We start from the raw sequence: 16,510 nt of genomic DNA, 5'->3' as shown, positions 1-16,510 counted from the left end.
TTTCTTCACTACCGAATTGCAGGACACTCATAAAAAAACACAATGAGAAGCCCTCTTCCCCCACAGCCTCCAAAAACAAAACAAAAACTAGCACCTTTAAGGGGAAAAACAACTGGTACAGAGCTGGAAACTTCCACATTGAGTTTAGATACCCACTAGTACATTAGAGGAACAAGAATGATCAGGCAGATATAAGAGCGTTTCCTTCATAAGGCTGCATCTATATTTACCTTTTTTTTTTTAGAAATATGCTATGACAGTACACTAAATCCACTTCCCCCCCCACCCCCATTCATTAGGGTATACCCAGCCACCACTTTAAGTGTCAATTAAGACCAACACCATAGTTCTAGAGAAACATTTATTATAAGGTTGCAGGAATAATGCCAATATAAAGTCCCTTATTAAAACAGACTCAAGTTTTGAATCTGCAGCACTCTAGCAACTCTTTGCCATCTTTATACTGCAGTTCTCAACAAGGAACAATACTCTGACTGCAGTAATAATGCTACTTGCTCATAAAAAGTTCTGATCTAAAAAGTTTGTTGTACAGGCCAAAGTTGTTAAATTTACAGCTACAGTCACATCCACAAGTGGGCCATATCAAGAGAGGTTTAATGAAACAAGCAGTTACAAGATAAACCAATTTATAACCAAAATACTGACACAAACTTTAGAGATTAACAGCAACTAAATCTATGACAACTAAATACCACAAAAAAATCAAACAAAAGTATAAAGAATTTAAATGTAAACTTAGGGAAGGTTCCAAATATACATACAAAGTTCAATACAGTAATTGCACAAAATGAAAAAAGCAATGTTAGAGGTTTATAATCACTGAGGTTAGATTTTACATGCTTCACACCTGGAAGTTAAAACAAAACCTTTAACGATAAATGTTGAAAGGTTTTTTTTTGTCTTTTTTTTTTTTAAACCAGAAAACTGAGTGCAGAGCAATTCTACAGAACTACATTAAATGTGCAAACCACAGATTATGAATGCATTAAATTTAGTCATTCTGTGAAAAATCAAAAGGTGTATAAGAATTGATTCCGGCTACTCTTGAGGGCATTCTGGGCCAAAAAATTAAAAAAAAAAAAAAAAATGAACAATTTAAAATTCTGCAAGTTTTGTCAAATAAATGTGGAGCATGGCATCGGGAAGCACAGGGCACTGGCTGCACAGAGGTGAGAGCTCACTGTGCAGCTCCCTCCTGGGACACAGACTCAGTAATGAGGCTGCACCCAACCCTGACAGCGCCAGGAGTGGGCCTGCTCGAGAAACACCCCAGAGACCTGCCCCTCCATGCACCAGGTGCGGGCAGGCAGGCTCAGCAAAGGTAGGATCCAAGCGTGGATGGAATCCAATGTGGGTTCAGAGTGGGGCAATCTGAGTGCAGGTGGCTCAGTGGGGGATCCAAGTGCAGAGGGATCTGGATGCAGTGACTTGTTGGGGGGTTCTGGGTGCAACAGTAATGGACTCTGCTGGGCAGTCCAGCTGAAGGTGGTTGGGGCTCAGCAGAGGGGGTCCTAGTGTGAGGAGATAGAGCTCAGCAGGGGGTCTGGGTGTGTGTGGGGGTCAGATGCTGGGGGAGGGAGCTTAGGGGGTTTGCAAGCCAGGTGCAGCTGGTTGGGGCTTGGTAGGGTGGGGAGGGGGAAGAGGGTGAGGCTTGGCAGGATGGTCTGGGAGTGAGGGGCCCTGAATGCACAGGGGTGGATGGATGGGGCAGCAACTCCCTATACAGTGATCCCTGCAGCTGAGGAGCGATGGGTGCAGGAAGAGAGGGGGGAGGGAAGGAGGGAGGAAGAGTTTGTTTAGCTTCCTACAGCCAGGGAAGAAATCTGGGTGTGGATCTGACCCAGCCCCAAGGGAAGAGGAAGTCCAATCCTCCCCAGCCCAGCCAGGACTAGCTGCTGAGCCTGGTGCAGGGTAGGAACCATCAGCTGTGTCTTCCCCAGTCCTGCCTCACAGTGATTTACCTCTCTGCTGGCTGTCTTGGGCACCCAAAATGTAGTGCTGGGGAGGGTCGCATGACCACTTTTGTGGCTTCCTTTTGCTTCCCCGTCAGAAAGCCATTTTTCTGCGGGGAAACAAACAAATCTACAGGGACATAAATTCTGTGCATGCACAGTGGTATAGAATTCCCCCAGGAGTAATTCCGACCAAGGAATCAATTAACATTATATATATTTTTTTTCTGCCTTTCCCAGAAAAATTCTAAGTCAGACACATTCAATGGATAAGTTGATAACACATTTCTTCTAAAGGTCTCAAACTTCAGTTTTACGTAAGACAACTAAAAATAGTCTGTTATACCAAGGACCAAAAGAAAGCTGAAATGGTGATTGTGTGTTTTGTAACACAAGCAATACACAGGAGATGCATAATAAGGCTTTTGATTATCACTGCACATTTTAATTTAGAAGTCAAACTGTAAAGCTCAGACTTTTTAATGAAGATGTGAAATAGTCACTTTCCATCCAGTGTCTTTCACTGTTGACAGATCTTCGTTTCAACCACAAAAGAATTTTCGAAGTGTCTGATTGTATGACAGTTCTCAGCTGAGCGCTTCTGGAGACCTGGGTGGAAGAAAAAAGTAAATTAGCAAGCTACAAGATTGTTCTTTACAGATAGCTAGATGTATTTGTATATTTCTTAAGAGATAGCAGTTTATGACTAGCTTAGTCTGGCAATATACAATTAAGTACTCAACAGTAGTGTAAGGTCATTCAGTTAGTTGTCACTATGGTTGTACACAAGCTTGTTTCTACCCATTAAATATAAAGAGCCCACTATTCTCAGAGCTGTGTTGACATTATACTAGGGCTAAACAAACAGGTGTTTAAATACCTCTTATGAATAAATGTAAATTTCTTTGTTTCTAGTACCCTTTTAGCCCTTCAGACTGTAAGCTGCTGTCTCTAAACTAAGGTCATGCCATAACCCCCCTACTAAACCATAGCTCTTCATAACTCTTCCAAGCTCCTGAGGCTCCTCTTTCCCCTCCAGGGTTCAGAAAACTCTGAAGTGGCTGCAGAGAGGGTGTTCGGAACACGATCCTTTTTGTTTAGCCAGATACACTTACACCAAAACACTGCAGAGATTACTCCTCTGGGGCCCAATCCTGGTCCCAGTGAAATAAATAGCAAAGCTTCCACTCACTGATAGGAATATGATTGTGCCCTTGATTGCCACTCTGCTAACAATGGATAAAATACATTAAAAACTTGACAGAGCACTATCAGTACATGTCAGCAGCCGACCCCTACCATAGCAAAACTGATTCTCCCACGTGGCTTTAATGAAAAAAGATTAGACAGAAGGACAAGAGAAACATGGCAATACTGTAATCAAAGCAATAGTTGATCAAATTCAGTCTCCCTAGTGGAGTGCTCTGAGTGATGTCAGATACCTCATGAAAACTAAGAAGCTGACTATTAGGAACAGTTTTGTTTGGGTAGTTTAACAGAACACATAGAACAAGAGTTTCCGATGAAAGTCTCCTCCAGAGTACTAGCTGTTAACAGTCTGCTTATACTGTTATGATAAACTGACAAGAAGGTTGGCCTTCACTTTGAATTTTAGCTTATTTTAAAATAGCTTTTGTAGAAGGTTTATAAAGTCAGTGGGAAGTTCTGTATAAAATTGCCCTGTATACGGAGTCTCAGTTAAAAATTTACTAGAACAACAAAACCAAGCCACACACTACTGTCCTTCCTCCTCTGTTCCCCAAGCCCAAAAGACTTCCTGGGAAAACAACATGGTTTGAAGTGTCAACAAATGAGTGGCAAAATTCCAGGACATGAACTCCAAGAGTCGAGGACCTCTAACTAAAGGCACCGTGTCTTCAATCCCCAATATCAGGCCAGGAAATTATTTGGAAATTAACAGTTGAATGGAAGATCTACTAAGTACATGATTCTTGTGTCTTCCCATTATTTCCTCTTCTCTTCCCCCAAAAGAAGTGTTTGCAAAATAAGAATATACCATTTGATTTTCATCAGTTTTAGTGTTCCTGGTTACATAGGGCATGGAGGCATTTACTGCATATTAATAACAAGACATTATCTTTTAGACTAGGATTTTCTATGGAGAGTTTTAGACCCAAGCAATTCTCTTAACAGTACAATTACAAAACCCTAAAAAAAAAAAAAAAAAAGGCAAGGGCAAACCAGCTTAATTACAGCAACATACTGTACCGCAGTAAAGTGGTTTTACTTATTTCCTGGAAAAGATCTACATGCAAGCAACTCATGCAAATGGCAGATTTGAACTCCTGCAGTCAATGCTAATGCATTAGTATGGCATGTCAGCAACACTAATGGAGGGTTAATACACTAGAGCAAAAGAAAACTGATTTCATATTTAGGCAAGTGCAGTCCACTATGCAAAGTCTTCAGTGAATCGACAACTCGCTGGGACAAAGTATCCATCTGAACTAAAAAAAAGTGTGTGCCTACCAAGGGCGTTAAAATTAACATCCTCCCCTGCACGTTTGTAAGCTTCTCAGGGGAACTGAGAGATTCCCGTTTCTGCATATAAAGCTTTTCCTACTGTCAGCAGAACAGAAGCAGAAACAAAACAACTGATCCTTCTATTTCTAGTTTTATTCTGCCAATAGCAACAATATCAAAGGAATACGCAAAATCCTGGTGGATTTGGAGCAGGAAGAAGACAAAGATAAATGTTGATTCAAGGTGGAGTTGTACCAGTTACCTAACAGCAGCACATATTAGTAGGGTCCCTTGTTCCTTGGCCAGCCCAGGGATTGGTCCTGCTCAGAGCAGGGGGTTGGACTAGATGACTTCCTGAGGTCCCGTCCAACCCTGATATTCTATGATAAGCACCTCCAAATTTAAGATACAAAGAGCAGCACCAACAGGCTGTGAAGGAATACCCTTTCAGATCACTTCACACAGGAGGATCACTGTAAAATGGAGCAGGGAAAAAGAACCTCAAGTTCATTGTTTGGCAAACAACTTCCTCTAACCAACCCCCTACATATTAGGATGCAAAGGTTTAATTTCTAGAAGGTACAGTAATTCATGTCAATATGTACCTCACAGTATAGTTTAGTATTAAAAACCCCCTTGAGTGCTTTAAAGAGCTGTGATGACCAGAAAGCCCCCAGTATCATTAAGGCTTTGGCAGCATATTTGTGTATTCAGACTCACTTCAAACAACTTAGATACCAAATTCATTCCTGAATAGATGGCAGTGCTCTAGTTTGGTTGCAATTGAATCTTGCATCAAAATGTTTAGGATTTAAAGCATGAAAGTCAATTGGTATCACATGCAGATCTAGGCATCTGTATTTCAGATTTCCTTTTAAGATTCCCTCGAAGCATTCATAACTTGTGACAACGAGCATCTAAAATAGTTACACTCTGCCAAATTGTAAAATCTAACAAAAGAGAAATCCCCTATTATCTGAAGGCCAATTATCCAAACATTAGACTGTTAAATCTGGATGCCCCTCCCACCCCTGCAAACAAGATTCATACGTAAGCTAGTTTCTCAAATTCCAAATACTCCATCATCTCAGGACCTCTGACTAGAATGAAAGAGTGAAAGTGAACTCATGTTCAGGCTGGTGTTTTGGGCATATCAGTGAGGGTTTTGTAACCTGTAATAGACCATGTCTCACTGGAGGAGAAAATCTTCAGACTCAAAAACTCTATAAAGTAGTTTTGTTCCTCATTAAAATAAAAACGTAGGTAAACATAGCAATAGCCTGTTTAGTGGGGCATTAACACCTACCTGTTTCTGGAGTGAAGTTTTTAGGTTTCCTATTTCCCCTCTCTATTGAGGTAGTACATTTCCTATACTGTAGGAAACACTCACCTGCTCTCTGATCTCTGCGCTGCAGTCTGAAGGTCTCTTTTCCTACACAAAGCTGGTAAATGAAGATGCCCAAATCAGATACATTATCTATCTCTTCTGTTACCACCATTTCTTCACGAACTAGGTAAGTCTGAGGCAAGTAAGAACCAGTCTTTAAAAAAGAGAGAGAGAAAAGGGAGTTAAATTCCTTCATTAACGTTCTGTTAAGAAACTGTACTAGTCTTCTGGATGGTCACATAACAAAGAATAAATAATTTTGACCACCACTGGATTTTGAGTGTTAATTTTGTTCATTAGATTGTTAAATAAAAACAGGATTCATTTTTAACATTACCTACCCATTATTAAGGGTCACATTCAAATTGTTAATTTCTTCATGTGCTTGGGTTGTGTGAGTGAGTCTAGCTAACTACAACTTTCCTAGTATAGTACCCCAACTAGCTTGAAGTAAGTCTGACAGTCTAAGTAAATTGTTCAACCCCCCACCATTATTCAAAAGTGGTATTTCTGTATTTTCCTTATTTGAGGCAAACTATCTCCAAATACCATGAATACACAAAAGAGTGCAGCTACAGCTTCCAAATATATTAATGACATGGCAGATATAACTTCTCTGTAGATGCAGCGGCTTCATATGCCCACTATAGCATATGGTATCATAAGGAAAAGTTGAATGTTCATGACTAGAAGAGCAGTGTGCAACATGCTAAAACAGCGTTTTTCAAACTGGGGTCGCAGGCTAGTTTGTTTACCTGCCCTGTCCACAGGTCCGGCCAATCGCGGCTCCCACTGGCCGCGGTTCGCTGCTCCAGGCCAATCAGGGCTGCTGGAAGCGGTGCAGGCCGAGGGACATACTGGCCGCCGCTTCCAGTGGCTCCCATTGGCCTGCTGCGGCAAACTACGGCCAGTGGGAGCCATGATTGGCCGGACCTGCGGATGGGGCAGGTAAACAAACCAGCCCGGCCCACCAGGGGCTTTCCCCTACACAAGTGGTGACCCCAGTTTGAGAAACACTGTGCTAAAACATGATCCTCTTCTTTCACTCCAGCTATTAGACACTATTATGCCTGCTCCTTTTCAAGACGCACATACACTACATCGGAAAGGATTATAAAGTCTGCTTCCATGGAGATATGGGCACTGTCTAGCAAAAGTTATTACTGTTTCCAACACAAGTAACTAAACCTAGAAACCAGCAGCCTTTAAGTTTGTGTCTTTGGTCAGAGGTGATAACAACAGTCTATTGATTTCAATGCTTTGTCATGACACATTGTTTTTCTTTAGTTTGCAGGGGGCCTGAATAATATTAGAAGTTTTAAATAGTTTCAAAAGGCCATCTGATTTTCTTGGTTTGGGGTAAAAAAATCCTAAAATTTAAGATCAAGTCAAATAATTTAATAGCGGTTTCCTGTTTGGGTTAAAAATGTTTGTTTAAAAAAAATAAAGTTTCGGTTATTTGAAAGTTTAATGTCTTCACGAAGGTGAAAAATTATCATATTGCTGTATTTAACAAGCTGATGTGTGGCTCAAATTGCACAAGTCTACACTGGCTTTGAAAAAATATCTACATAAAAACACAGCCAGGGAAAGTTTAACCCATTTTATAATCTCATTTGGAGGCAGAAATCAGGTTTTTCTTACTTTAACTCTGAAAAAGCAGAGTCCCTTGAAAGTACCAATTTGTTTCAGAGTTTAACAGTTGCCACACAACTGGTTTTGAATTTGTATCATGAAATAAACTCACAACTGCACTTCAGTGAATGATTTGAGGTCAACAATTGGAAGAGCAAGTGAATTCAGTTCTTTTGTGAAAGTAACTTCCAATTTCAGACCTGTTTTCCAAATTCGGCTGCACGTTTCTCCGTAGTGGCCAGATCTGATGTTATCTGCAAGTTCTTAGCTTTCTTAAAGCTAGATATTTAGTATCTGAGAGCAGTTACCCTGAAAACTCAAGTTCTTTATCCATTCAACTAGTACATTTTGTACCTGTTGAATGGATAAAGAGTGACCATGAAGCTTTACCACAATGACAGTAAACTGAGGAATAATACCCTTGGGAGCAAAAAAGGTTCATTTTGGAAAGGGGGCAGTTATTGCTACTGAACTTTTTACTTGCGGTTTCATTTATTATCAGAAATCACTCCTTTAGCTATACTATTCAAAGTAGTGAAGAAGTTGTACATACCGCCAGTTTTGCGAACAGGTCCATCAGATTCCTTGGTGGCATAACAATGGATGTGTTCAGAGGGATCACATAGCAGTTACCCAGTTGTAAGTCAAGGTAAGCAGTCAGAAGCTATTATGGAAAGAAGTTTAACAGCTGTTTTCAATAAATCAAGTGCTATCTTAAGTTGTGATGATTACAACTGGCTGTTAGATTCTGTGAAACACAAAACTCATTAAGTATCTAGCAGGCCAAGATCAGTGCATATTAAAAACATCAAAACAGAATTAGTATTTTTAGACCAAGCAGTGATGGAACTAAAAATAAGTTTATTGTTGGTAATTTCAGAACATGAAAAAGGCTACAGCTCTACCTCGCATAAGAGAACCTCCTAACTGGAAGTGAAAGACAGACCACAGGTGTATATGCCTTAATACTTTAAAAGAGAGAGTCTTCCTACCAGGAAGGAGCATCTTATGACCGTTAATATCAGGGAGAGGACTTGGTATATTGAAGATATTTTCTTGTAATTATAGGAGCCTAATTAAAATATGGCGCTAGTCAGAAACAGCACATCCATGTTCTGGCTTAGTTTTCTGGAAACATACCCTGATATGTCACTTTCCAGTTACATTATAATGCCTTTAGCTGTAAGATATAGAATCCTCATGGGGCAGTGTAGTTACTAATATAAATAGCTAGACTAGAGTATTTGTATGAACTATAATTTAGCATAATACTTTGCAGAATCTCACTAAAGTTACCATAAACTGCCTAGTCCCTTCAACTGATGGTAAGATTGTAAAAAAAAAAATAAAAAAATCTATCCTTAACAACTGTAGATGCCCACTCTAAATACTCAAAGCAATTTCTGTTTATAGAAGCGATATGTTTAAACAAACAATAGTGAGTTTCAGTACTGGTTAGAAGAGGAAAAAAATGTATTAAGTCTTTAGTATGTAGGAATTCCTTAGGCATTTCAGCATGATTTTTTTGCTCTCAATAAAGGTTCAACAATAGTCCAGGTAGACTTCATTACATAGAAACCCCAGTTGTAGCCTTTTTCAGTCTCGCCCTTGACATATGACCATGAAAGACTCCCTCAAATTCAGAGAGAAGAGGCAAACTGTCTCATATTATCAGAAAGCCCCTTTTATAGCCCGATCTTGGAAAAAGTGTTTGGCTTGAAAGCACTGTACTGGCCTGCTAAACCTAGCAGGTCATGAAACATCTTTAAAACACCCACATCATGCTGATTATCCTTCTCCTTCCCTCCCCAACCCCAACATGATTTTAGCAGCCAAAAGCTGCTAACTTCATGGGATTAAAGAGGGGGAGAGAACAAAAAGTTAACCAAATTGTCCGTTAAAATGACATTTCAAATTATACCAAGGAAGGAAAAAGGCTTCATTACTCTCCAGCACAAGTGATTTCTGCTTCAGGACTCTGGAAATATAGTTGTTTCCAGTGAGCATGGGATGATTTATAGCTTTGCAACCAAGGAAAACTAAGGGAAGGTTTTTAGACTCTGGGTTAAAAAGAATTGCCTTACAGCAATGCAGCACTAGGGATGGATAGACAGAAGCATACACATGCTCTACATGTGGGGAGGAGTATAGCAAGAACACAACATAGGAAAAAGAAAAGTACACAAAGGGCATACAGGGGGTGAAGAAAACATGAAGTAAAAAGGAATCAGCAGAAACTTGAAATGTTAAACATTAAGAAGAATACACATTTTGGTGTTCAGTTTATTTCATAAGTTGAGTTTCCATTCCAGGAGATGCCCGCCCCCATCCAAAAAAAAGTTGAAATTTAATCTGCAGAAGTCTTGGACTGTCCAAGGATAAAAAACAAACTTCAGTATACACTTCTGAAAAGCAACTTAATTTTTGTTATTGTTGTTTTTAAACTTCTGAAATACACTAAATTGTAGGCATTTTCAAATATTTTTCTCAAGGTGGCATACTCCCAGATTTGCTTTCTTTCTTAGGAGGTCTTTATTTCCCATACCCTAACCTTGCAAAATTAGGGTGGAATTTTCAAAAATGCCAATTTCTGATTGATGTCTGAGTAGCTGACAAGACCACCAGTTTTGGAGAAGACTGATTGGGATCCAAACTTTGAGGGCAGTTGTTCTCAAACTAAGTACCTAGGCTTCCTTTGTTATGATTTTTGAAAAGGAGACTCCCATCTCTAAGAGATCCTTATGTTTTAGGTGAAATATAAGATTTGGTTACTTTTGCAGCAATGTTTTTACACCCCACCCCACAGAATCCTGGCTCTAGGAAGCCATATATGAATAGCCCAATAATGTTGTCAGTTCCTGGTTTTCAACTACTTTTAAATACATTTAAAATAGGAGTTTGTCAGAAGCTTCCTTTCTGCCACACCCACCAAAAAAATAAAAAAAATAGAAGTTGGCATTTGTTTTGCTGTATGGGGCTTCCCTCAGTTTGCATTTTGCTGTATACAACTAAAAAGATCTTGTATGTAAAAAATTTCTTTTATTGGCAATTTTTACTCTCCTGTCCCAATTCAGGTTCAAAACTCTCCTTTCCCCAGTTCAAATAGCACCATTCATTCCCAAAATCTACAAAATCTATCATGGGCAACATTGTCAAATCACACAGCAACTGACAGATCCATTCTGTTAAATGAACCTGTTTCATTTAATTTATGATTGAAAAGACTTTCAGTTTTGAGAGAGAGAGAGAGGAGTAGCTAGAGTTTACATCTAGACTGTAAACTCTGTTAACACCAAGGGAAAGATTATCAACAGACATTTCATTACCAGAAGTGTGAGATGCCTAATTGTTGGCGCCACACTGAAAGGATATAATCTCAAGAACAAAGTCACATAAAGCTGACATTTAAAGCTATCGTCCAGAGGCCACATCAGTAATAAAAGCCATCCATTTTCTAAAAGCATTAAAATGCCCCTTTTAAACTCACCCTGTCAAAATCATGAACAATAGCTGCTGGGTCACTATCCGAGAACTTCGGAACTGGAACATCAATGATTGCTATGTTATCATCTTCCCGAATATCAGCTTCTTCTGCAATGGGCAGGAAGTACGGTTCTAGAGCACGATCCTGATTTTCATTTTCAAAGTAACACATTTCCCCACGGTACACCTTATGCTAAAAATAAAAAACGTCAGCTGTTATTTTTTGATGTTGCACTTTATTTTTAAATTTTAATCTAACACTAAATCAGAAGTTTAGTATAGTTCTTTTCTACCCAAGCTTCAACTGTCAAGGCCTATGACTCATTCCAGTTATTAAGCCTGAATTTTTATCAATACCATGACAGAAATCCTGTAATAAACTTACTGTTTACAATTAGTTAGTATTTTGATTTTAGGGTTGTCAAAATATGAAAGTTAACAAAACCAAACATTTATTCTGAACAAATAAATATTCATAATACCTTAGGCATGAAGTACTTGTAGATGCAGGCTCCACCAACCACAACCCCTGCTAAGATGAATGCAAGACCCAAAAGGGTCAATAAACATCTTCCAGATGAATTTTCATTTCCATGTGTTGCAATTTCTGGATCCTTTATAGAAAAAGGAATGAGAGATTTGATACAATTTAGTTGCCTGGAATTTACAGTCATCGTTATTCTGCTACCTGTTTAAGTGCTCAAGCTTGACTTGTGATCCACATGGGGTGTCACTATGGGCATGGCTAAACTTGCAGATATGTCTCTTGGGAAAAAGAGGCTGTACCTGAGAAAGGTTTTCCTGGTATGATGCCATGGCAACTGAAGACCAACTTTTTAAAAAACACATGCAATGAAAGTGTTTAGTGTAAACATACAGCTAATAGCAGAAATTTCAAAAATCCTTTGGAATTCCAGAATTGGGCAAAAATGGCATGTCCTCTGAAGTTAAACTATTCCATTTCAGAATATTCAAAATAAATAATTGCTCACAATAGACTCAAAGTATAGGGGAAAACAAACAAACAAAAAAAAACACATTTCCACTAACCTTAAGAGTAGCCATTTTCTAACTTGATTTGAAAAATATACAAAATTTCATTGTTATGTCTTACGTTCGAGATACAGCAGATTTCATGAGCTTGAGGCCACCTCTCAACTGTCTATTTATCATGTGTATAACTATCCTTCTTCAGATATCTTAACTGAAGAAACTCCAGCAAGTTTCAAAAACTTTTAAAGCAGCAGACAAGATCATTTTTATTTCATTCAAGCTTTTTTAAAGCTTGGTTTTTTGTTTAATAAAATGACCTCCTTTCATAACTTATTCCTGACAGGAGAGGGTGCAAAGCAAAGTCCACCAGATGCTATGTAAATATCTCAGTGTCATCCTATTACTCCCAGTCCCATGCCAGTTTTTGTGGTTTTACAATAACCTTTTCCAATTCTTTAAGTGATCTTCTCCCTCTGTTGCTGTGTAAGAGGCCCATACAGCCAGGAGGTGGGCTCTGTACACAGTGTTGCCAAATGCACAACAAATGGGGAAAGTATTTTTATTCAGAGAAGTAACAGTAGATGCTACTTCTAAGAAATGGAAGCAAACGTCTCAGATAAGTGTTATCTTAAACTGACTGTGTCCCTTAGCTATGTTTGCCAACTGCACACACACCCAACAGCATATGCTGAGCAAATGGAGCATCAAAACATCTAAAAACAACTACAGGTTGGATTTCCCATGGCAGGTTAGTGCAGGAAAAGATTACTATTGACTTAGATTCCAAGTTCTTTGGGATAGGGACCATCTATTGTTTGTGCCTAGCGCCTAGCACGGTGGGACCCTAATTCATGATTAGGACCCCTACGCACTACTGGAATACAAATAAATAAGCACATTAAAAGGGCCTTTCGTAAGAATATTACTGAATTCCTTTTTTAAAAGGCATATCCATGTTTTGCTAATCGCAAACTAGAAAATTCACATACGGAAGGAACTAGCTCTTAAGTAATCAGTTTTAACACAATTTTGTCCATGTCAGACGCTGGTTCATCAGACATTCTGCTTGCATACTACTGGTGTAACAAGTATTGCTTCATCAAAATGGCCACTAGTAGTGGATTGGAAAATATCGTTGAAAAATTACTACATTTTATGTGTAGTGAGAATTTGTTTCACCATACAGACATTTAGATTGTGGCACAAAATAAAACATCTTTTAAAGAAAGCTTACATTTATTGAGGTCAGTTTTATTTTGCACCTGCCTATCTTTATCATGATACTGTACTGATTCTATTCATACATACACCATTAAATAGTTCCCCATCCTTTCTCATGATTACCCGAATCAAATGTTCGTGTGCTACTGAATACTGTGGTTCTAATTGTGAAGGTCCCCTAAGCAGTCTAGATGGGTGCTTATTTCAATTTATAATAAATAGAAAAAAAAAACTATGTTGGTTTGTGCTGACTACGGTACACACATCATGAGACATTTGCTGTTTGCTTATTTATCTTAGAAAGAGATTGTGTGTGAACTCTGACATCTGAGTTAAAATGTTTTCTGTACAAGTATTCTCTGGTGTGCTCTTAAAAATGTGTTGTTTCAGCAAACATTTGTGCCAGAACACTTGTTTGCTTTGTATTATTATAGCAAATGCAAAAAGGAAGCAAACATAAATAAAAATGAATTCAGTTTGGCTAAGTGGATTTGCATGGTATTCATGCACCTCTAAGACCATCTGCTACATTACCCTGGAGTTGGAATGAGGAGTTTGTCTATAGATGTACGTAGTTTAGTTTGATAGAATATTTTGAAAGGCATAATACAGTCAACACAAAGTAGGTCAGATCACAAGCCATAACCCTATACAGTTTACAACAATTCCATCTTTCCTAACAATTGGCAACAATGCTTTCATAACAGCAGTGGCAGTTGCATGTTCAGGCAGAACCAATTTTGAGTGACAAAAAGGCTTTGACCAGCAACATGATTTCGGTAAAAGATACAAAACTGCTTGAGCTAGTTGGCTCAGTCCTTCCAGAATACTCTTTTTGCCAATTTCACTACGAATGCTTATGCCACGTTTGAGACAGAGATTAGAGTTTGAAAACAACACTCGGGTCAGCTCGTTAATTAAAGTGTGATCATTCCCCAGCATGAGAACACGCTGTTTACTGGGAGCGTGGAGAGGGTTTTAAAGCTAACTTCGGGGCTGGCCGAGGACGGAACAGGCCGTACTCCTAGACGTTGAGGATTCATGGCTCAAGTAGGGTGGCACAGAGCATAAAGCAGGGCATGTGCGATTGCATTTCCATACAAGTCACCCCCGCCCCCAGCTAGCTCCACAGCCGGGAGCTGCGGCGCTCGCTGCGCAGCGGGGCTTTCCTTGGTTAAGCGGAGCTCGCCGCGGGGTGCCCAGCAATCTGTGACGCCATCCAAACAGAAAGCGGGTTAAAGGGAAGGAAATGGCCGCGGGGAGGCCAGAGCGGAGAGGGCCCTGCACACCCCGGCCGGCCTCCATTAGAGACAGGAACAATAACACCGCCCCACCCGACACACACAAAATGGATCCCTCCCTTCCTCCCCCAGGCCGCTTCCCCGAGCAAGCGCAAGAGCGGCCCGGGCAGGCCAAGGGCGCCGCAGAACCCAGCGCCCCACTCCGCGGCGGCAGCTCACCGGGCAAGCCACTGAGCCCCGGCCCCGCTGCCGGCCCGGGGGGAAGGTGACCAGGCACCTCCCCCGGGTAGGGACCGGAGGCCCCTCTTCCCCCTAGCGCGGCAGGGCCGCTGACCCCCTCACCCGGGAGCAAGGCAGGAGGAATCGAGGGGGCCCCCGTCCCTAGGGGGCGCCCTCGCCCTCCGCCATTTTAGCCCCTAGCTGGGGGCGCTATATCCGCCCCCAGCCAACAGACGTTATGAGAAGATGGCGGCGGCGGCCCGGGTCCCCTCGTCGCTCCCCGGCGGCGGCGGAGGCTCGCTCCCCGCAGAGCCCGTCCCGCACCTTGTCAGCCACCAGTGCCTCAGCTGCATCCTTCTTGGGCTCGTCCTTCTGGGCGAAGGGAGAACTGAAGGCGATCTTCACCATGGTGCTGCCTGCTCCGAGCTGCGCAGCGTCCGATCGCAACTCACCCTGCCGCCGCCGAGCTGCTGACTGGAGCCCGCCCCGCAGCCCCGGCCAGGGGGAGGAGCCAGCGCGCGCGCGCCCCGCCGCTGTACTCCGTGCGCGCGCGCGGCCCGGGCTGCGTCCAGTGAGTCAAACCGTGAGCTCGTAGCGCTGAGGCGAGCCGAGCGGGGGCGCTCCCTGCAGGCCGGGCGCGTCACAATACTGCCGTGCCGTGCCGTGCCGCGCCAGAGGCTACCTTGGGAGGCCGAGCGGGAGTAGCCCCGGCTGCTTCATGGCTCCAGAATCCACAGTCCTGTTAAAACATCCCCAACCCCCCTCGGCCTCCTGCCCGGGCAGCTGACAAGGGCGGGGCTACCCCAGCGTCCAGCCGCCTGACTGGCTCAATTATGCGGCGGTTCCGCTTGTTCGCACGTCCCGGCCTGGACAGGCCCAGGACCCTGTCAGCTGCTCCTCTCAACCAGGGCCTAAGCGCTGCCCTGCCACCTTCCTCCTGGGGGAAAGGGGTTCCCCTTGGGAAAGGCCTTTGGGCCCTACGAATGACAGCCCCACACTGCCACCCCCTTTGCCTCTGTGCCCTGCCAACCCCACCTTCAGAAGAGGAAATTAATTACAAAGAAAACCTTGCGCCAAGCAGAGTTTTGACCCCACAAGGGAGATGGGCCTGAGACTCCATGAAGTCCACTAGGGACTTTGTCACCATTGATTTTGCTTGGGGGGCTGGCTATGGGAAACGCTCAGCTAGGTAGGTAGGCAGGCAGGCAGGCATACTGATAGTTACATAACACCACCATCTGACTGTGTTTTTTAACAGTTTAACAAAACAGAATTTCGGCTCTTCCCCTCCCTGCCTTGAGGAGTGTATACCGTCCTGAGCCTTCCACCTGCCCTACAGCCCACTCGCAAGGTCCCCAGTGTCCGGTCTAAGCAACTTTCCTCCCATGCAGGAGTGTTTTACAAACATTTTCATCGGTATTAAGTATCATTTACTTATATAGTGCCATAACTGTGTGGGGGCACTTAAGAGGCAAATATGAAGACAAGGTTCCGGTCCTGACAAGACAACAGGAGGAAGACATCACTCATTGGGAGAGATACTGCTCTTTGGTATAGTGTTATTAGGTCCCTATCAAACTGATGGTCCGTTTTAGTCAATTTCACAGCCAGAGGATTTTAAAATTGATCAATTTCATGGTGCAACCATGGGGGTCCAGACCCAAAAGGAGGTCATGAGGGGTTGCAAAGCTTTTGTGGGGAGAATGGCATGATTTCCACCCTCATTTCTGCGCTGCCTTCAGAGTGCAGCTCTGCTGCCTGCAGGAGGGGAAGGTACCAGAGGTAGGTCTGATCTCCCCCCAAGAGTAGGGGAAGAGGAAGTCCCATACCTCCCCAGCCTGGTGGACTAGCAGCTGGAGTCTGGTAAACAGTAG

The 16,510-nt window shown here is 42.1% G+C and overlaps 1 protein-coding gene across 1 annotated transcript; it reads right to left on the bottom strand.

Moving 5' to 3' along the window:
* Positions 1-347: 347 nt before the first annotated feature.
* ITM2A (integral membrane protein 2A) lies at positions 348-15,215 on the bottom strand. Its single transcript, XM_039488332.1, has 6 exons — positions 14,961-15,215; positions 11,445-11,576; positions 10,967-11,155; positions 8,033-8,143; positions 5,848-5,998; positions 348-2,582 (listed from the first exon to the last, which is right to left on the bottom strand). The coding sequence occupies exons 1-6, from the start codon at positions 15,042-15,044 to the stop codon at positions 2,494-2,496; spliced, it is 756 nt and encodes a 251-aa protein (XP_039344266.1). The 5' UTR covers positions 15,045-15,215; the 3' UTR covers positions 348-2,493.
* Positions 15,216-16,510: the final 1,295 nt, after the last annotated feature.

Source organism: Mauremys reevesii, linkage group 9 (assembly GCF_016161935.1).
Source record: "Mauremys reevesii isolate NIE-2019 linkage group 9, ASM1616193v1, whole genome shotgun sequence".
NCBI classification, from domain to species: Eukaryota; Metazoa; Chordata; order Testudines; family Geoemydidae; genus Mauremys; species Mauremys reevesii.
Note: the sequence above shows the minus strand (reverse complement) of the source record. Positions and strands in the feature narration are given on the sequence as shown.

What these genes read in the sequence shown, in the direction of transcription:
- ITM2A (XM_039488332.1), bottom strand. Translation starts at nt 15,044, where the DNA reads ATGGTGAAGATCGCCTTCAGTTCTCCCTTCGCCCAGAAGGACGAGCCC. An exon ending in AGGCACTGGTGGCTGACAAG is followed by an intron (nt 11,577 to 14,960) that starts GTGCGGGACGGG and finishes TTTTCTATAAAG; the next exon opens with GATCCAGAAATTGCAACACA. An exon ending in TTGTTCATGATTTTGACAGG is followed by an intron (nt 8,144 to 10,966) that starts GTGAGTTTAAAA and finishes TTTCCATAATAG; the next exon opens with CTTCTGACTGCTTACCTTGA.